Source organism: Crinia signifera, chromosome 6 (assembly GCF_055691185.1).
Source record: "Crinia signifera chromosome 6, ASM5569118v1, whole genome shotgun sequence".
Lineage (NCBI taxonomy): Eukaryota > Metazoa > Chordata > Amphibia > Anura > Myobatrachidae > Crinia > Crinia signifera.
The window spans coordinates 12,628,567-12,651,388 of NC_139222.1; the positions used below are offsets into that span (position 1 = coordinate 12,628,567).

The 22,822-nt window shown below is 48.9% G+C and overlaps 2 protein-coding genes across 2 annotated transcripts in view; one reads left to right on the forward strand and one right to left on the reverse strand.

The window, feature by feature from the left end:
- Positions 1-2,402, reverse strand: part of LOC146007446 (uncharacterized) — a 51,151-nt gene extending 48,749 nt beyond the window's left edge. The window contains exon 1 of the mRNA XM_083145796.1: positions 2,197-2,402. The gene's annotated coding sequence lies outside the window, so the exon portion shown is untranslated. The remainder of the gene's footprint in view (positions 1-2,196) is intronic.
- On the forward strand, positions 2,219-21,756 carry LOC146007447 (uncharacterized). Its single transcript, XM_083145799.1, has 3 exons — positions 2,219-2,358; positions 14,141-14,232; positions 19,249-21,756. The coding sequence occupies exons 2-3, from the start codon at positions 14,166-14,168 to the stop codon at positions 21,057-21,059; spliced, it is 1,878 nt and encodes a 625-aa protein (XP_083001925.1). The 5' UTR covers positions 2,219-2,358; positions 14,141-14,165; the 3' UTR covers positions 21,060-21,756.
- Positions 21,757-22,822: the final 1,066 nt, after the last annotated feature.

Sequence of the window (22,822 nt, forward strand, 5' to 3'; positions counted from 1 at the left end):
GGTGCCGTGATTCAAAAAAGTTTGAGAACCACTGGCGTAGCAGCAAAAAAAATCCTGAATTCTGCGATTTTAGCATTTGCTAGGTTTAAAAAAAAAATACAGATCCAAAACATGGATGGAGATACAGACCCAAAACATGAAAAGTGCCCGGTGCACACCCCCAGCGATTATATCAAGGTGGTGTCTGATTTGTTACAAATGTATTCTGTAGCAGGACAATGACCCCAAACATACAGGCAATGTCTTTAAGAACTATTTTCAGCATAAAAATGAACAATGAGTCCTGAAAAGAAAATAATCCCTCTAAGAATCAAACCTGAGTCTCCAGCATGGAGAGCGGTGCACTTATCCACTAGCCTATGACACCTGGTGATAGCAACCTGTTCTCATGAGTTTACGTAATGAGGGATCCCATGCAGATGGAGCCGTAATGCCATTCATTGACATAGAGATGCTCCAGCGTCTCAAACACAATATAGAGTCCCATTCTGGATTTGTGTTCACAGCATTCAGCCCATCCCACCTCCTTCTCCCATCCCTGGGAGACTGCTCTTTTCACAGAGAAGGTTGGTGTGAATGCAAAGGAAGGGCTGATACAGCATTCAGTCAGTCTGGCTGGGGAAAGGTATTGTATAGTACTGTACATTAATAAGTATGCTCTGTGAATTGTGCGCATGGAGATGCATAGAAAGGTTTTTAGGGAAACAGGATTTTTTGTATGTAACTAGTTATATTAAATATAACTCGCCTAAATGTTAAAAAAAAACAACATTTGGGTTGGCCAAACCTTAAGATCTACCAACAGTTCAGTTCACATTTTGCCAGACCACCTAGCCAGAGGCGGATTTACCATTAGGCAACCCAAGCAAGCACCTAGGACCCATTTTTTTTATGCATAACAATAAAAAAGCATTTACACAGCCAGCCACATATAGGGGGAGCTCCATGATCCTCCCTCTGCAGAACAAGCTACACTCACAGGGATCCCACTTTAGGCTCCTTACTCCCAGCCTGCACACCAGCCAATCAATGTGCCACAGGCTGCAGTTTCAAATACCATTGGACAGCTGAGCCTTTGCTCAGCTGTGTAGACTAACGGCTGCCAGTGCGTTGCAGCGCTGCCATAGGAAGCGTATGGGCACGGATCGGATCCGTAATAGAGATCTGATCCACGGCGAGTAGCAGGAGGGCATTTTAGAGCGGAGACCTTAATACCTGAGTCTCACAGCAGACAGGCCCCCGGGACTGTGTGCCCCCCCCAGTGGCTAACGCCCATCGGCCAAAGTCTCCATTGCCTCCGGTAGTTACGTCACTGATACCTTATAACGGCTATGAAACAAACAAGTTAGATTTGCATTAAATACAAGGGTATAATTTACATTTAAAATCAACAAATTAGTGCAATATAATTACAAAGTCACATTCCTATATAATGTACCTCAGCTTCAACTATTATTGTGCAATATATAGAAATATCCAACAACTGTAACACTTGCCATTTAGGATGAAGTTCTCTTGGTAATAATGGGGGTGATTCTGGCTGATTCGGTCTCCTGCGAATTTGCAACGGGGACCGATGCTGCCAGCCTGTGCATGCGCATAATTGCTTATGTGCAGATCTTCACTGAGGGCGCCCTCGGAGACTTGCATAGTCTCCGAGGCGCTCACACTGGGGTGGGGGGTTTAGGAGGCGGACTGGGGGCGTTCCCATGTGGGCGTACCGACGAAAACGCTGGGTGTGCCCAGGAAACCGCTGGACGTCACTTCCGAATGGGGGTGGCCACCTACCTTCCGGGGGGGTGGGCGGCTGATGTCACCGGATCTTAGATTAGCGAGTGATTACATTAGTGACTTAGATTAGCGAGCACTACAGAAATCATTCGATGGTTGGCGACCATCGAATGACTGCTCTCCCCTTCGAGGGCACGTGCGGGGATGTGTTTGCGTACATTCCATCGGTAACATGTATCACACACTGTAAAATGCTGCCGGTTCCTAAAGCCGACTGTGTAATGTCCCTTCATAGCTTCCTCACTGAGGTAATTATCTGTCTGGGAGACTCTGTATAATAGCCCCGTCTCTATGGAATATAACATTGTCAGCACTGTGGCTAAAGGTACATATCACCCTGCTGTCAATCTCCCCAACAGCCGCCTCCTCTGAACCATATATGGGGCTCCCAGGGGCAGGACGCACCAGCTCCTCTCCTCCACAAGGTACAGCCTCCGTCCTCAGCGTAACAGGTCAGCTGACACCGCCGTGGCCGGACTTCATCTAGAACCCACGCTGTCTGTCATCGGCCCCAGTCACTGCCGCTGCCCGTGGGGAAGAGCCGGGAGCTGCCGCTGTCACAGTCAGGTACGCGGCGTCCCCTCAGCTCCCGCACCCAGCGCTGCCCTGTGTACCGCTCCGCCCCTCACGCTTCCCCTCAGCCGGCGCTCTCTGCTCTCCGCCGCTCAGCAGTCAGCACCCCCTTATATACCCTCGTGTTGGGCGCGCAGGGTTTCCCGCTCTGACCGCGAGCGGCCCAACTTTATTAGTCTCCGCTGTTTTGTGTCCATGACACGTCCTCCCCCCAGCAGCCGGGGACTGTGTGGAGTGACGCCTCATTAACTTGTAGTTATATTTTATGTAGTGTGATACTGTCCTCCAGAGACTATGGCCCTGATTCTGGTTCACTCTTAGAGGCAAATTCCTTCTTAGCTGGACAAAACCATGTGCACTGCAGGTGGGGCAGATGTAACGTGCAGAGAGATCTAGCTTTGGGTGAGTTATTTTGTTCCTGTGCAGGGTAAATACTGACTGCTTTATTTTTACACTGCAATATAGATCTCACTTTGAAGAAAACCCCCACCCAAAGCTAAATCTCTCTGCACATGTTACATCTGCCCCACCTGCAGTGCGCATGGTTTTGTCCAGCTAAGAAGGAATTTGCCTTAGTGAACTAGAATAAGGCCCTATGGCCCTGATTCTGGTTGGCTCGCAATGCAGCGGTAGTTTGCTGATTTTAGACCCATTTAACACCACCACCTGCCGAGTGTATAAAAGGGGTATAATACTGAAACTACAACTCCCACAAACCCTAGCCAGGGAGTAAGCTGCATGCCTATTGACTGTTTGTATAGAGTAGGCGTGTACTGTACTTGGCTGCACCAGCGATAAATTCAAGGCAGCTGTGACTCAAGTGATCACTTGTGAGTAGGGATGGCCATCGACCATCGATGATTCGAAATCATCGATGGTTCATGGCCGATGTCTAATACTTTTGCCATCGATGGGGGAGTACCAGATGGTTTCCCTCCATCGATGGAATAGCAAAACGATGTTTTGCTGTTTTTTTTTTTTTTCAAAGTGCCGGGACACGGAGCATAGCTCCACCCCCCGACACCCACGAAGCCCTGCCCCTGTGTTTTGATTGGCCCAGAGGCCAATCAATCAAACACAATGGATGACCATCGATATGTAAAAATATCGATGGTCATCCATTGCATAGTTAAGCACTATCGATGGCCAGTTGCCGAATTGCCATCAATGGCAACCATTGATGGCAATGGCAACGATGGCCATCCCTACTTGTGAGTACAGTGGTGGTGCTGACAATGTCAGTGCATTGGGCAGTGGTAGTGTCAGGGTTATTCCCTGGGTCAGAGGTTAGCTCTGCCCAGGAGTGGATGGCACATAGCCTGCATATCATCACAGTCACACAGATGAAGAGGGTCGCTGGTGTGGAGGATTGCATGATCCAATGGGGTGATAGGAGATTGGAGAGGGGGATAATGATGGATAGAGTGAGGTCCAAGCCTGTGACGACTTGTTACACTATTACACACTGATCTTACACAGGCCACACAATCCCCACTCCATGCATTAACTGTTTCTATGCAATCACATTATTCTGTCCCTCCTTCCATAGTACAATATATCAGCTGCTCAGCTTCAGTCCAAGTCCATACCTCTTAACATGACCCTCTCCAGGAGGGACACAATGCTCTCTTTTTGGACTTCCCTCTTAATTTATGATTTGATAATGGTCACCTGTGTTGAAACACCTTTCTTATCAATTAACCTTTTTAAAACAGGTGATGGCAATCATACATTACCAGGGAAGTCCAGAAAGACATGGACAGGGTCATGTTGGGAGGTATGCAAGTCTCACTTGCCTACCTGACCCTCTCCATGAGGGAGAAAATGCTCTGTTCCTGCACTTCCCTGGTAATGTCTGATTGCCAGCACCTGTGGTAAAACCTTTCTTATCAATTACCCAGCTCCCCACGGGTGCTGGCAATCATACATTATCCATACCTCCCAGCATGCCCCTCTCCAGGACACAATGCTCTGTTCCTGTGCTTCCCTGGTAATGTCTGATTGCCAGCACCTGTGGTGACACCTTTCTTATCAGTTACCTAGCTCCCCACAGGTGCTGGCAATCCTACATTATCCATACCTCCAAGCATGCCCCTCTCCAGGAGGACACAATGCTCTGTTCCTGCACTTCCCTGGTAATGTAGGATTGCCAGCACCTGTTGTGACACCTTTCTTATCAGTAACCTAGCTCCCCACAGGTGATGGCAATCATACATTATCCATACCTCCCAGCATGCCCCTCTCCAGGACACAATGCTCTGTTCCTGTGCTTCCCTGGTAATGTATGTATGGTTCCCAGCACCTGTGGTGACACCTTTCTTATCAGTTACCCAGCTCCCCACAGGTGATGGCAATCATACATTATCCATACCTCCCAGCATGCCCCTCTCCAGGAGGACACAATGCTCTGTTCCTGCACTTCCCTGGTAATGTCTGATTGCCATCACCTGTGGTAAAACCTTTCTTATCAATTACCCAGCTCCCCACAGGTGCTGGCAATCATACATTATCCATACCTCCCAGCATGCCCCTCTCCAGGAGGACACAATGCTCTGTTCCTGCACTTCCCTGGTAATGTCTGATTGCCAGCACCTGTGGTAAAACCTTTCTTATCAATTACCCGGCTCCCCACAGGTGCTGGCAATCCTACATTATCCATACCTCCCAGCATGCCCCTCTCCGGGAGGACACAATGCTCTGTTCCTGGGCTTCCCTGGTAATGTATGATTGCCAGCACCTGTGGTGACACCTTTCTTATCAGTTACCCTGCTCCCCACAGGTGCTGGCAATCATACATTATCCATACCTCCCAGCATGCCCCTCTCCAGGAGGACACAATGCTCTGTTCCTGGGCTTCCCTGGTAATGTATGATTGCCAGCACCTGTGGTGACACCTTTCTTATCAGTTACCTAGCTCCCCACAGGTGCTGGCAATCATACATTACCAGGGAAGCCCAGGAGCAGAGCATTGTGTCCTCCTGGAGATGGGCATGCTGGGAGGTATGGATAATGTAGGATTGCCAGCCCCTGTGGGGATCCGGGTAATTGATAAGAAAGGTGTCACACAGGTGCTGGCAATCAGACATTACCAGGGAAGTGCAGGAACAGAGCATTTTCTCCCTCATGGAGAGGGTCAGGTAGGCAAGTGAGACTGGCATACCTCCCAACATGACCCTGTCCATGTCTTTCTGGACTTCCCTGGTAATGTATGATTGCCATCACCTGTTTTAAAAAGGTTAATTGATAAGAAAGGTGTTTCAACACAGGTGACCATTATCAAATCATAAATTAGGAGGGAAGTCCAAAAAGAGAGCATTGTGTCCCTCCTGGAGAGGGTCAGTTAGACAACCATGTAATAGTCATTACATAGTGGTGGATCCTCTTAACCCCGAAGGGTGCGAGTTGCCATTCTGGTGCCGTTTTCACACTGAAAACAGCACCCGAATTAACCCTAACTCATACCCTTCGCAGGGCCAAATTCACTGAAATTTGCTCGCACCCCTGTGGAGGTGCGAGCACTTTTCAGCGAATTCGGGCAGCCGTAAAGTGTGCCGGGTGTCGTGATGATTCGCACTCGGCGAATCATCTGCCCCCTTCGGGGTTAATAGGATCAACCCCATAGCCCCTGTACATATCCCCTGTATTGTACATAGCCCCTGCATTGTACATAGCCCCTGTACTGTACATAGCCCCTGTACTGTACATAGCCCCTGTATTGTACATAGCCCCTGTATTGTACATAGCCCCTGTATTGTACATAGCCCCTGTACTGTACATAGCCCCTGTATTGTAGATAGCCCCTGTACTGTACATAGCCCCTGTATTGTACATAGCCCCTGTATTGTACATAGCCCCTGTACTGTACATAGCCCCTGTACTGTACATAGCCCCTGTACTGTACATAGCCCCTGTACTGTACATAGCCCTTGTATTATACATAGCCCCTGTACTGCAGATAGTCCCTGTACATAGCCCCTGCACTGTACATAACCCCTGTATTATACATAGCCCCTGTATTATACATAGCCCCTGTACTGTACATAGCCCCTGTACTGCAGATAGTCCCTGTACGTAGCCCCTGCACTGTACATAACCCCTGTATTATACATTGCCCCTGTACTGTACGTAACCCCTGTACGTAGCCCCTGTACTGTACATAGCCCCAGTATTTTTACATAGCCCCTTTATTGTACATAGCCCCTGTAATGTACATAGCCCCTGTAATGTACATAGCCCCTGTATTGTACATAGCCCCTGTACATAGCCCCTGTACTGTACATAGCCCCTGTATTATACATAGCCCCTGTACTGTACATAGCCCCTGTATTATACATAGCCCCTGTACTGTACATAGCCCCTGTATTATACATATCCCCTGTACTGTACATAGCCCCTGTATTATACATATCCCCTGTATTGTACATAGCCCCTGTACTGTACATAGCCCCTGTACTGTACAAAGCCCCTGTACTGTACATAGCCCCTGTACTGTACATAGCCCCTGTACTGTATATAACCCCTGTATTGTACATAGCCCCTGTATTGTACACTAGGTGATTCATCGCGCCCTACGGGCGCTCTTCACACCGTCGTAAGGGGCTGTGCCCCCTTAATTTGTGAATGTTTGTATATGAGAAATATGGTTAGAATTGTATGAAAGATGCCCTGTATTGCAACTTAGGTGTCCGCGAATCGCGGGAGGGGGGGGTCGCGGGGGGTGCCGCGAATTGCAGGAGGGGGGGTCGCGGGGGGTGCCACGAATTGCAGGAGGGGGGGTTGTGGGGGGGTGGATGCTGCGAATCGCGGGAGGGGAGGGATTGCAGAGAATCGCGGGAGGGGGGTCACGGGGTGGGTTGCCGCAAATCGCGGGAGGGGGGTTGCGGGGGCGGGGGTTGCGGCGAATCATGGGAGGGGGGGTCACGGGGTGAAGTGCCGAGAATCGCGGGAGTGTGTGTGTGTGCCGTGAATTGCGGGAGTGGGGGTTGCGGTGGGGGGGGGTGTGACGCGAATCGCCACAAGAAAAAATCAACACAGAAAGGTCAACACATGTAAATGTTGACATAAGTGTGGCACTTCATTGGTGTCCATGTCGACACATGAGAATGAATATTAAAATATTCAAAAAATGAAAAAAAAACCTTCAAAAACTCATGTCAACCTTTTTCATTGTCGACCATAGCCATGTCAGTGTTTTCCATGTGCAATTTAATTCTGGAGCTGCCGCGAATCCCGGGGGGGTGCCGTGAATTGCGGGAGGGGGGGTCGCGGGGGTGGGTGCCGCGAATCGCGGGAGGGCGGGGTTCACAGGGGTTCCGGTGGGGGGTTGCCGCGAATTGCGGGAGGGGGGGTCACGGGGGGTGCCGCAAATCGCGGGAGGGGGGGTTGCGGGGTGGTGTGACGCGAATCGCCACAAGAAAAAATCAACACAGAAAGGTCAACACATGTAAATGTTGACATAAGTGTGGCACTTCATTGGTGTCCATGTCGACACATGAGAATGAATATGAAAACATTGAAAAAGTGAAAAATAAATCTTGTCAACCTTTTTCATTGTCGACCATAGCCATGTCAGTGTTTTGCATGTGCCATTTAATCCTGGGGCTGTCGCGAATCGCAGGGGGGTGCCGCGAATTGCGGGAGGGGGGGTTGTGGGGGGTGGTTGCCGCCAATCGTGCAAGGGGGGGTCGCGGGGGGGTTCTTTTTGCCGCGAATCACGGGAGGGAGGTCACGGGTGTTTTTTCGGCAAATCGGGGGGGGTCGCGGGGGAGGGTTTGCCGCGATTCGCGGGAGGGGGGGTCGCGGGTGGTGGTTATGCCGCGAATTGCGGGAGGGGTCATGGGGGGTTCTTTTTGCAGCGAATCGCGGGAGGGGGGGTCGCGGGGGTGTTTTTGCTGCGAATCGCGGTAGGGGGGGTCGCGGGGGAGCGGGTGTTTTTGCCGCGAATCGTGGGAGGGGGGGGAGGTTTTGCTGCAAATCGCGGGAGGGGGGGTCGCGGGGGTGTTTTTGCTGCGAATCGCGGTAGGGGGGTCGCGGGGGAGCGGGTGTTTTTGCCGCGAATCGCGGGAGGGGGGACGTGCGGGGGGGGAGGTTTTGCCGCAAATCGCGGGAGGGGGGCGCTCACCTGGTGGCTGTGGAGTAGCAGTGCTGGGCAACATGGGAAGGCAGAGGGTGTCTGGCACTGTCTGTGGGCTCACTGGGCTGGTTCTCTGTCACATACCTCCCAACATGACCCTCTCCAGGAGGGACACAATGCTCTGTTTCTAGACTTCCCCTTAATGTATGATTGCTATCACCTGTTTTAAACAGGTTAATTTCTCAGAAAGGTGTTCAGCACAGATGAAGGCAATCACACATTAAGAGGAAAGTCCAGGAACAGAGCGTTATAGACACAGACACCCACTTTGAGTGACAGATGTAGCCAAATATATAGGAGATAGCCCCTGTACTGTACATAGCCCCTGTACTGTACACAGCCTCTGTATTGTACATAGCCCCTGTATTGTACATAGCCACTGTACTGTACATAGCCCCTGTACTGTATATAACCCCTGTATTGTACATAGCCCCTGTATTGTACATAGCCCCTGTATTGTACATAGCCCCTGTACTGTACACAGCCTCTGTACTCTACATAGTCCCTGTATTGTACATAGTCCCTGTATTGTACATAGCCCCTGTACTGTACATAGCCCCTGTATTGTACATAGCCCCTGTACTGTACATAGCCCCTGCATTATACATAGCCCCTGTATTGTACATAGCCCCTGTACTGTACATAGCCCCTGCATTATACATAGCCCCTGCATTATACATAGCCCCTGTATTGTACATAGCCCCTGTATTGTACATAGCCCCTGTACTGTACATAGCCCCTGTATTGTACATAGCCCCTGTACTGTACATAGCCCCTGCATTATACATAGCCCCTGCATTATACATAGCCCCTGTACTGTACATAGCCCCTGTACTGTACATAGCCCCTGTACTGTACATAGCCACTTTACTGCAGATAGTCCCTGTACATAGCCCCTGCACTGTACATAACCCCTGTATTGTACATAGCCCCTGTACTGTACATAGCCCCTGTACTGTACAAAGCCCCTGTATTGTACATAGCCCCTGTACTGTACATAGCCCCTGTATTGTACATAGCCCCTGTACTGCATATAACCCCTGTATTGTACATAGCCCCTGTATTGTACATAGCCCCTGTACTGTACATAGCCCCTGTACTGTACATAGCCCCTGTACTGTACACAGCCTCTGTACTGTACATAGCCCCTGTATTGTACATAGCCCCTGTACTGTACATAGCCCCTGTACTGTACATAGCCCCTGTATTGTACATAGCCCCTGTACTGTATATAACCCCTGTATTGTACATAGCCCCTGTATTGTACATAGCCCCTGTATTGTACATAGCCCCTGTACTGTACATAGCCTCGGTACTGTACATAGCCCCTGTACTGTACATAGCCCCTGTATTGTACATAGCCCCTGTACTGAACATAGCCCCTGCATTATACATAGCCCCTGCATTGTACATAGTCCCTGTACTGTACATAGCCCCTGTATTGTACATAGCCCCTGTATTGTACATAGCCCCTGTACTGTACATAGCCCCTGTACTGTACATAGCCCCTGTACTGCAGATAGTCCCTGTACATAGCCCCTGCACTGTACATAGCCCCTGTACTGTACATAGCCCCTGTATTGTACATAGCCCCTGTACTGTACATAGCCCCTGTACTGTATATAACCCCTGTATTGTACATAGCCCCTGTACTGTACATAGCCCCTGTACTGCAGATAGTCCCTGTACATAGCCCCTGCACTGTACATAACCCCTGTATTGTACATAGCCCCTGTACTGTACATAGCCCCTGTATTGTACATAGCCCCTGTACTGTACATAGCCCCTGTACTGTATATAACCCCTGTATTGTACATAGCCCCTGTATTGTACATAGCCCCTGTACTGTACACAGCCTCTGTACTGTACATAGCCCCTGTACTGTACATAGCCCCTGTATTGTACATAGCCCCTGTACTGTACATAGCCCCTGTACTGTACATAGCCCCTGTACTGTACATAGCCCCTGTACTGCAGATAGTCCCTGTACATAGCCCCTGCACTGTACATAGCCCCTGTACTGTACATAGCCCCTGTACTGTACATAGCCCCTGTATTGTACATAGCCCCTGTACTGTACATAGCCCCTGTACTGTATATAACCCCTGTATTGTACATAGCCCCTGTACTGTACATAGCCCCTGTACTGCAGATAGTCCCTGTACATAGCCCCTGCACTGTACATAACCCCTGTATTGTACATAGCCCCTGTACTGTACATAGCCCCTGTATTGTACATAGCCCCTGTACTGTACATAGCCCCTGTACTGTACATAGCCCCTGTACTGCAGATAGTCCCTGTACATAGCCCCTGCACTGTACATAGCCCCTGTACTGTACATAGCCCCTGTACTGTACATAGCCCCTGTATTGTACATATCCCCTGTACTGTACATAGCCCCTGTACTGTATATAACCCCTGTATTGTACATAGCCCCTGTACTGTACATAGCCCCTGTACTGCAGATAGTCCCTGTACATAGCCCCTGCACTGTACATAACCCCTGTATTGTACATAGCCCCTGTACTGTACATAGCCCCTGTATTGTACATAGCCACTGTACTGTACATAGCCCCTGTACTGTATATAACCCCTGTATTGTACATAGCCCCTGTATTGTACATAGCCCCTGTATTGTACATAGCCCCTGTACTGTACACAGCCTCTGTACTGTACATAGCCCCTGTACTGTACATAGCCCCTGTATTGTACATAGCCCCTGTACTGAACATAGCCCCTGCATTATACATAGCCCCTGCATTGTACATAGTCCCTGTACTGTACATAGCCCTGTATTGTACATAGCCCCTGTATTGTACATAGCCCCTGTACTGAACATAGCCCCTGTACTGTACATAGCCCCTGTACTGTACATAGCCCCTGTACTGTACATAGCCCCTGTACTGCAGATAGTCCCTGTACATAGCCCCTGCACTGTACATAACCCCTGTATTATACATAGCCCCTGTACTCTACATAACCACTGTACGTAGCCCCTGTACTGTACATAACCCCTGTATTATACATAGCCCCTGTACTGTACATAGCCCCTGTATTGTACATAGCCCCTGTACAAAGCCCCATATACTGTGCAAAGCCCCTGTACTGTACATAGCCCCTGAAAGCAGGTCAGCTATTTTGAACTCTCCAGCTGGACCGCAAGCCAATAGGAGCTTGCGGCCCAGCAGCCAATCAATAGCCACCACTGCCAGTCCTCATTGGCTGCCGACCCCCAAGCCCCTATTGGCTTGCGGTCCAGCGGGAGAGTTCAAAATAGCTGCCGACCTGCTTTGTGCATACAGCCGGGCAGCGCACAGCTCTCCGCATGGCTATCACAGCTATACATTGTGTGTGGCTCGTGGCTTTCCAAATTACAAGCAGCGTACGGCGCTAGCAAACGGTCCTGCGGAACCGACAGCACATTAGGTATTGGTTCTGCAGACCCGATGCGAACTGGCTGAATCCCACCACTGCCTTCACTTTTTCATACCCCCACTTCAACATTTCCACGTCGACCACATATATATATATATATATATATCTCCTATATATTTGGCTACATCTGTCACTCAAAGTGGGTGTCTGTGTCTATAACGCTCTGTTCCTGGACTTTCCTCTTAATGTGTGATTGCCTTCATCTGTGCTGAACACCTTTCTGAGAAATTAACCTGTTTAAAACAGGTGATGGCAATCATACATTAAGGGGAAGTCTAGAAACAGAGCACTGTGTCCCTCCTGGAGAGGGTCATGTTGGGAGGTATGTGACAGAGAACCAGCCCAGTGAGCCCACAGACAGTGCCAGACACCCACTGCCTTCCCATGTTGCCCAGCACTGCTACTCCACAGCCACCAGGTGAGCGCCCCCCTCCCGCGATTTGCGGCAAAACCTCTCCCCCCCCCGCGCCCCCCCTCCCGCGATTCGCGGCAAAAACACCCGCTCCCCCGCGACCCCCCCTACCGCGATTCGCAGCAAAAACACCCCCGCGACCCCCCCTCCCGCGATTCGCTGCAAAAAGAACCCCCCCCCACGACCCCTCCCGCAATTTGCGGCATAACCACCACCCCGCGACCCCCACCTCCCGCGAATCGCGGCAAACCCTCACCCGTGGACCCCCCCGATTCACGGAACCCCCCCCCCCCCCCCCCCCCCGCAACCTCCCTCCCGCGATTCGCGGCAAAAAGAACCCCCCCGCGACCCCCCCTTGCACGATTGGCGGCACCCCCCCTGCGACCCCCCTCCCGCGATTCGCGGCACCCCCCCCCCCCCCGCAATTCGCAGCAGCCCCAGGATTAAATGGCACATGCAAAACACTGACATGGCTATGGTCGACAATGAAAAAGGTTGACATGAGTTTTTGAAGATTTATTTTTAATTTTTTTAATTTTTTCATATTCATTGTCATGTGTCGACATGGACACCAATGAAGTGGCACACTTATGTCAACATTTACATGTGTTGACCTTTCTGTGTTGATTTTTTCTTGTGGCGATTCGCGTCGCAACCCCCCCTCCCGCGATTCGTGGCACCCCCCGTGACCCCCCACCTCCTGCAATTCGCGGCAACCCCCCACCGGAACCCCTGTGAACCCCGCCCTCCCGCGATTCGCGGCACCCAACCCCGTGACCCCCCCCTCCCGCAATTCGCGGCACCCCCCGTGATTCGCGGCAGCTCCAGAATTAAATTGCACATGGAAAACACTGACATGGCTATGGTCCACAATGAAAAAGGTTGACATGAGTTTTTGAAGTTTTTTTTTTTCATTTTTGAATATTTTCATATTCATTCTCATGTGTCGACATGGACACCAATGAAGTGCCACACTTATGTCAACATTTACATGTGTTGACCTTTCTGTGTTGATTTTTTCTTGTGGCGATTCGCGTCACACCCCCCGCAACCCCCACTCCCGCGATTCACGGCACACACACACCCCCCCCCGCGATTCTCGGCACCCCACCCCGTGACCCCCCTCCCGTGATTCACGGCACACCCCCCGTGACCCCCCCTACCATGATTTGCCGCAACCCCCGCCCCCGTAACCCCCCTCCCGCGATTTGCGGCAACCCACCCCGCGACCCCCCTCCCACGATTCTCTGCAATCCCTCCCCTCCCGCGATTCGCAGCATCCACCCCCCCACAACCCCCCCTCCTGCAATTCGCGGCCCCCCCCGCGACCCCCCCTCCTGCAATTCGCGGCACCCTCCGCGACCCCCCATCCCGCGATTCGCGGACACCTAAGTTGCAATACAGGGCATCTTTCATACAATTCTAACCATATTTCTCATATACAAACGTTCACAAATTAAGGGGGCGCAGCCCCTTACGACGGTGTGAAGAGCGCCCGTAGGGCGCGATGAATCACCTAGTATAAATATATACTTGTGGAAAGACCAGCACTCCCTCTACTTAGCAAAAAGGACTGCGGTGACCTCCGAGGGGTGGATGTGTAGCAGGAAAAAAAACACTGCGGCAATCACGGCTTTAAAGGTGAAAAACACGTGTATTGGTCACACAAAGCTCAAACTGACGTTTCGCCGCTGAGCGCCTCTTTTTCACCATATACAGTATAGCTGCAATCCTGACGCTGGAGGGCAGACGTCCAGTAGTAACTTTACTGTAATTACCATTATTTTGTGCATAGGATTTGTTGGAACACTTACACCAGCATGCCAAAACGCAGAGCGCCCTCTGGTGCGAGAGGAGGAAAGCAAAGAATAAAGGAGGAAGACAAAGGTAATGTAATATAATGTTATCCTGTAGCATGTAATGGCCTTTGTGTCTGATTCAGCTTTGTTATCAATGCATAAATACAGTAGCACAAACCATGCTGCACTGCAGGGGGCAGATGTTACATGTGCAGAGAGAGAGATAGATTTGGGGGAGTTATTGTGTGACAATGTTTTTAACATTGAAGCCTATGGAGAAATCGGGTACATCGCGTCGGTTGCGTCGTGTGCGTTTTGGTATGCACCCGACGCGACCGACACGATTTTTTCCGACACGACCACCACGATAGAAATCGTGGTGGCCGTGCTAGGAAACAAGTACCCTTACCTGCCCCGGCGGAAGCCTGGTGCTGTCCTCGATGGCCCTGGGATGTGGCCAACGGGCTGATGCCAAGTGTAAAAGAAAAAAAAACTATTGTGTATTGTTATGGAACTATAAGTCCGCACCGCATTCAGGGACTTGGAGAACCACAAGTCCCAGCATGCAGGGCAATAAAGGGCCCACTGGGACTTGTAGTCCCACAGCAGTACAAATATATAAATAAACACACACACACACACACCAGATAAATAAAACTTTATTACATACGGAGCCCATACACACAGATACTTACCTATGTTGATAGTAGTTCGGTCCACTTCTCCAGTAGTATCCATGTGGGGTCCCTGTTGAAGGAAAACATACTCACTAGCCGTCTTCGGTACTTATCCGGGACCCCTGCAATGCTGTAGCCATGAGCCGGTCTTCTGTTTACATCTGGGGCTCCGCCCACAGACTGGGAGTTAGGCCCCGCCCACCAGCCAATCATGGACCAGGAAATAATTTTCATGACTAAAAATCGCACCATATCGCACTTTGTTGCCGTAAATTTGCATCTCATTAAATATGCAAATTCCTGCAAAAAAAAATATATTTTAAAAACCACTATGGTGCGATTTCGGTAATGCGATAAAATCGCATCCTATTAAATGTCACCCATTGTGTTTCTGTGCAGGGTAAATACTGGCTGCTTTATTCTTACTGCAATATACATATCAGTCTGAACACCCCCCACCCAAATCTAACTCTGGAGGTCATTCTGGTTGGCTTGCTAAGCAGCGTTATTTTTGCTGCTTAGCGAGCCTTGTAGCGTTGTCCGCCGGTCTTACGAATGCCCGTCCCCACCCTGCTGCATGGCGAATGTACCCGATGCACTGCGAATGGATGTTTTGCATAAATATCAATTCGCAGAGTAGCGTGCGGGCCCGGAATCATTCGATGGTCGATGACCATCGAATGATTTCTTGGTGTAGATGGAGCTCCAGGACTACTTGGTGTAGTCCTGGAGCTCCATCCACCCCAATGTTAATCTGGCCCTGCTCATTCATATGCTGCTCAAACATGTTTGTTAACAAGTACGACGGCTGCACGGGCGTGGCAAGATCGGATTTCCCGGTGTGACTTTCTAACCAATCCTAGCACTACAGTATATAGTAGCTTGTTCCTCTAACCAATCCTAGCACTACAGTATATAGCAGCTTGTTCCTCTATCCAATCCTAGCACTACAGTATATAGCAGCTTGTTCTATTAACCAATCCTAGCACTACAGTATATAGCAGCTTGTTCCTCTATCCAATCCTAGCACTACAGTATATAGCAGCTTGTTCCTCTATCCAATCCTAGCACTACAGTATATAGCAGCTTGTTCCTCTAACCCATCCTAGCACTACAGTATATAGCAGCTTGTTCCTCTAACCAATCCTAGCACTACAGTATATACTGTAGTAGCTTGTTCTTCTAACCAATCCTAGCACTATAGTATATAGCAGCTTGTTCCTCTAACCCATCCTAGCACTACATTAGATAGCAGCTTGTTCTTCTAACCAATCCTAGCACTACAGTATATACCAGCTTGTTCCTCTATCCAATCCTAGCACTACAGTATATACTGTAGTAGCTTGTTCTTCTAACCAATCCTAGCACTACAGTATATACCAGCTTGTTCCTCTATCCAATCCTAGCACTACAGTATATACTGTAGTAGCTTGTTCTTCTAACCAATCCTAGCACTACAGTATATAGCAGCTTGTTCCTCTAACCAATCCTAGCACTACAGTATATAGCAGCTTGTTCCTCTAACCAATCCTAGCACTACAGTATATAGCAGCTTGTTCCTCTAACCCATCCTAGCACTACAGTATATAGCAGCTTGTTCCTCTAACCAATCCTAGCACTACAGTATATAGCAGCTTGTTCTTCTAACCCATCCTAGCACTACAGTATATAGCAGCTTGTTCCTCTAACCCATCCTAGCACTACAGTATATAGTAGCTTGTTCCTCTACCCAATCCTAGCACTACAGTATATAGCAGCTTGTTCCTCTAACCCATCCTAGCACTACAGTATATAGCAGCTTGTTCCTCTAACCAATCCTAGCACTACAGTATATAGCAGCTTGTTCCTCTAACCCATCCTAGCACTACAGTATATAGCAGCTTGTTCCTCTAACCAATCCTAGCACTACAGTATATAGCAGCTTGTTCCTCTAACCAATCCTAGCACTACATTATATAGCAGCTTGTTCTTCTAACCCATCCTAGCACTACAGTATATAGCAGCTTGTTCCTCTAACCCATCCTAGCACTACAGTATATAGTAGCTTGTCCTTCTAACCCATCCTAGCACTACAGTATATAGCAGCTTGTTCCTCTAACCCATCCTAGCACTACAGTATATAGCAGCTTGTTCCTCTAACCCATCCTAGCACTACAGTATATAGCAGCTTGTTCCTCTAACCAATCCTAGCACTACAGTATATAGCAGCTTGTTCCTCTAACCCATCCTAGCACTACGGTATATAGCAGCTTGTTCTTCTAACCAATCCTAGCACTACAGTATATAGCAGCTTGTTCTTCTAACCAATCCTAGCACTACAGTATATAGTAGCTTGTTCTTCTAACCAATCCTAGCACTACAGTATATAGCAGCTTGTTCTTCTAACCCATCCTAGCACTACAGTATATAGTAGCTTGTCCTTCTAACCCATCCTAGCACTACAGTATATAGCAGCTTGTTCCTCTAAACCATCCTAGCACTACAGTATATAGCAGCTTGTTCCTCTAACCCATCCTAGCACTACAGTATATAGCAGCTTGTTCCTCTAACCCATCCTAGCACTACAGTATATATCAGCTTGTTCCTCTAACCCATCCTAGCACTACAGTATATAGCAGCTTGTTCCTCTAACCAATCCTAGCACTACAGTATATAGCAGCTTGTTCCTCTAACCCATCCTAGCACTACAGTATATAGCAGCTTGTTCATCGTAGCAACTGATACAAGATGGAGAAAACAATGGGTGGGCTTAAGCGCTGCTCCTATGTATGTCTGTCTGTTGTCAATAAAGTGGATATCCCAATTTATATGTGAATTCTGTTTATTAAAAATACAAATTACAGTAAGTAAAGTGAGAGTAAAGGTAAATGGGGTGACTTTGTGGGGGTGGTTGGGCAAAGTCTAGGTGCACACTGCGACACGTGAGAGCCCCTCAGTGGATCGGGGGATCAACAGACCCCTTTCTACCATAAACCCACTGGCTTATGTCTCTCCGTGTCCTCTGTGTTCCTGATGGTATGCTCCACACAGTGATGTTGTTTACTGTGTTGAGAGTCAAATGTTAGGTGTGAGCAGTGTGCGGCGTCCCGCTGCACTGCTCCTTACCATTTGGGTGCTGGTGCCTCTTGCGACAGGTCCTGCTGACCCCCGGTCAGTCCTGACCGACTGCAGGGGGTGATGTTCTTTGGACCCGGAGGCAGTAGGGGTGTGGAGTGGCGTAATCGGCATCTCTGTGTTAGGACTGCTGCAGCCGCAGCGTCCTCTGTCCGCGCTGTGTGCGGCTTCCCCGTCAGTCTGTGTGACGCGACTTCCGGGTTTCTGTTCTCGCGAGAACAGTGCTGTTACCCGTGGTCGCGTCTGCAGGCTGTGAACGCTCGACTCCTGCCGGAGGAGACTGGATGCTGGATATTCCTTTGGTGTAGTGGTTAGGATGTTTTAGGTGGGTCTTTGAGGGCGTGTGCGTGTACCAACGCGTTTCGGCATATACTGCCCTTGAAAAAGGCAGTATATGCCGAAACGCGTTGGTACACGCACACGCCCTCAACAAAGACCCACCTAAAACATCCTAACCACTACACCAAAGGAATATCCAGCATCCAGTCTCCTCCGGCAGGAGTCGAGCGTTCACAGCCTGCAGACGCGACCACGGGTAACAGCACTGTTCTCGCGAGAACAGAAACCCGGAAGTCGCGTCACACAGACTGACGGGGAAGCCGCACACAGCGCGGACAGAGGACGCTGCGGCTGCAGCAGTCCTAACACAGAGATGCCGATTACGCCACTCCACACCCCTACTGCCTCCGGGTCCAAAGAACATCACCCCCTGCAGTCGGTCAGGACTGACCGGGGGTCAGCAGGACCTGTCGCAAGAGGCACCAGCACCCAAATGGTAAGGAGCAGTGCAGCGGGACGCCGCACACTGCTCACACCTAACATTTGACTCTCAACACAGTAAACAACATCACTGTGTGGAGCATACCATCAGGAACACAGAGGACACGGAGAGACATAAGCCAGTGGGTTTATGGTAGAAAGGGGTCTGTTGATCCCCCGATCCACTGAGGGGCTCTCACGTGTCCCAGTGTGCACCCAGACTTTGCCCAACCACCCCCACAATGTCACCCCATTTACCTTTACTCTCACTTTACTTACTGTAATTTGTATTTTTAATAAACAGAATTCACATATAAATTGGGATATCCACTTTATTGACAACAGACAGACATACATAGGAGCAGCGCTTAAGCCCACCCATTGTTTTCTCTATATACTCAACACACAGGGGGTAGGGATACCCCTGTGGCTGAGCAGCGCTCCAAAACATTCTCAAGGTGAGCACAGTACACCCCACCCGCAACTTTGATACAAGATGGAGTCTGTTGCAGCTAAGATGACTGTATGTATTTTGTCATTATTGTGTAACGCAGGACTCAGCGCTGCCAGTGGTGAGATTGTAAATATGACAACAAAGGAAACATCCGCTTACAACAAACATCAATATATTAAAGAATTGATGATGCTAAGAAAGGGAACAGAAGATGGAAATCCTTCTGTATACCAGCTGAGCATGGATCTTTCTGACTCTGGATACCGTACATACAGCTTGGGAAAAGAAAACCTACAGACACCCAATAAAGTGATTCTATTAGTAGGAGCCACAGGATCGGGGAAAACAACCCTGATCAATGGGATGGCCAACTACATCTTGGGTGTAGACTGGAAAGATTACTTTAGGTTCCAACTTGTCCACGAGGTTACAGGTAAATCTCAAGCTCACAGCCAAACCTCTGTAGTTACAGCCTACAAGATAAACCATGAGAGTGGCCACCGAATCCCGTATTCCCTCACTGTGATAGACACACCAGGGTTTGGGGACACACGAGGAATAGAACAGGACAAGAAGATCACAGAGGACATCGATGCATTCTTTACTGCGGACAGTGGTATTGACCAGATAGACGCTGTGTGCTTTGTAGTTCAGGCATCTCTGGCTCGGCTGACGCACACCCAGAGATATATATTTAATGCTGTGTTTTCTATCTTTGGGAAAGATATCAGAGACAACATCATGATCCTGATCAACTTCTCAGATGGAGCAAAACCTCCAGTACTGGCGGCCATCAAAGAGGCTGAGATCCCCTGCCCTCTGGGCAGCGATGGTGACCCCGTTCACTTCAACTTCAACAACTCTGCACTATTTGCCAGCAATCAGGCCCGTGACATGAGCTTTGATGAGATGTTTTGGAAGATCGGGGAGCACAATATGAGGTCATTTTTCAATGTTCTGATTAAAATAGAAACCAAAAGTCTGACATTGACCAAGGAAGTCCTCAGGGAACGGAAAGAGCTTGAGATTACTGTGCAGGCCTTACAGCCAAAGATAAAGGCCGGGCTCATAAAACTGGATGAACTAAGTAAAACAATGGAAGTTCTGGAGCAGAACAAGGACCGTATGGATGCTAATAAAGACTTTGAGTATGAGGTCACCAAAACTGTCCCGGTGCAGGAAGAGAACAACACAGGTGGCTTCATAACCAACTGCCAGCAATGTCACTTTACCTGCCACAAATCTTGTTCGAGAGGTGATGACAGAGATAAAATTAAATGTAAAGTTATGTGTGATGGATACTGTACAGCGTGCCCAGGTAAATGTGTCTGGAGTGTCCATTACAACCAGAAGTATAGGTGGGAATATGTAACTATGACCGAAAAAAAAACCTCTGAACAGTTGAAAAAAAACTATGAAGAAGCTTCTGGAGAAGTGATGACTGCAGAAAAGCTATTAAAAAAACTAAATGATGACTATAATGATGTGAAGGAAGCAGTGTATGACCTTATTAACCAATCCTACCAGAGCCTGAGGCGCCTCCGTGAGATCGCTCTAATACCAAACCCTCTGTCAACCACTGAACACATTGACCTGATGATACAGAGCGAGGAACAAGAAGCCAAAGCAGGATACCGGGAGAGAATAAAGTCCCTGCAGGAGGTCAGGCAGCAGGCGGAGGTGTTAGAGAAGATTGAGAAGGGTGAAAACCTGCTGCCTGAGGAACAGGGAAGGGTTAGCAAAATGTTGGGTGCTGCCAGGGGCACTGCCAAGGTTGCTGCCAGGGGTGCTGCCATGGTTGCTGCCAGGCGTGTTATCAAGGTTGCTGCCAGGTGTGCTGCCAAGGTTGCTGCCAGGGGTGCTACCAATGGTTTGGAAAAGACAGTGTGTTCCTTCTTTTCAAAACCGTAATGTGCACAATGAGTCCGAGCACATCAAAGCCATTATTTGGAGAAAATACCAATAAGAAGTTGGTCATTCACATACAGCTATGAGGAATTTGTTGTAATTTTATATATTTACCACAAAAATGTTGTTTTATTCTCACAGTATGCGGGGGATCACAGTGATAGGCTGGGTTTTAGGTTTAGGCACTAAAAAGGGGTGTTATGTTTCACACAGAAAGGGGAGGGTTAGGCTGCCTGAGGGAAAGGGTTAGTATTGTGCACCAACTTGAAGGGTTAGGTATAGGCTGCTGGGTTTGGGCTAGCGTTGTGCATTAACATGGAGGGTTAGGCTGCAGGCAGGGATAGACGGTTGGGGTACTTACGGAGTCTCTGTCGGGATCCTCCGCATCAGGATTCCTTTGTTGGTCTTTTGGCTGCCGGCATCCTAAGTGCCGGTAACACGTGTGTATTCCGATATTGGCCTCATTCCACAAATCACTGATGGAGAAGTTGCATTATTCCCACAATCTCCACAGTAGCTATGGATAAGTCTTCTACGTACATTGAGATTGCATACATATATATGTAAGGAAAGGCGTTACTGTACCTGTTACATACAGAGTGATATGTGCATGTATACGTATAATTGAATCTATATATACACATTATTGCACAATGTTTTCTGATTTGTTACAAATGATACATGTTAGAGATTTCATAAAATAAAGGTTATAAACGTATGTGTGTCCTTGTATTCCTATACCAGACTACAGGATGCAATAACCCATTTGGTACTGTGAGACAGCATTATCTAGGTTCTAGGTGCTGTATAACACTCATGATATAAGTGTCTATGTAGTACTACTGCCATCTCCTGTATGTCTCATCCTTATATAAGGCAGGGTGGGTGGGGCTATAGGACATTGCTACATTGGACATTGTAGCTTAGTGCCCTGGTGACTGATGAAGGGGAAAGGGTTGGTGTGACTGGCAGTGAATTCCTATTGGAAGTGACGGCAAAAACACAAGCCTGTCATCGTCGGTTTTGGGTCATCTATCTGACGTCAGCTGCTATCATGTACACAGACAAACATGGCGCCATCGTCTTTATTTGCGCGCCCAGTCTGCATGGCCATAGAGCTGCCCTTATAGTTACTTCTCCTTGTTCTTGCTTATAGGCTGTGAATGTGTATGCAACTGTGAATGAGCGATGTCTCCGGTTGACGTCTCTTTTTAGCCAGTAGTTTAACACACTTTGGCCCTTATTCTGATTGCCTCACTCGGGCTCAAATTTGTTCGCAGAGCGTACCTTAGCTCACTGCGCATGCATACCATTCGCAAGGCACAAGTGCAGGTTTGGGCAACCTTAAGAGTAGAAATAAGCTAGCAAACGAACTCGTGCAGAGTGGGCCTAATGTGGGCGTATGGATGGGCGCGGCCACAAAACTGGGCGGTAACCAGGGTGTGTACTGGGGTGCTGGCTACATGTGCTGGGTGGTGGCCTCGCTCCACTCTGCGACCGCTCGGACTGTTCAAGCTCAAAATCATTTGCCAGCCGCTTCTTGGCCCCACATTCGCACGGGCGATCCGCACGCACAATTGCAAAAAAAAACCTGCACGCAATACACACCGATGCAGCATACCAGTTTCTCTCATTAACCAATTAACTAACTACAGGCAGTTTTGCAGTTTAAACATTTACACTTCTTTGCATTCATGTCTCTTATATATTGCATTGTTTTTTTCTACAATTGCACTTGTAGGATTTGCTGCTTTTGTGTGCCATTT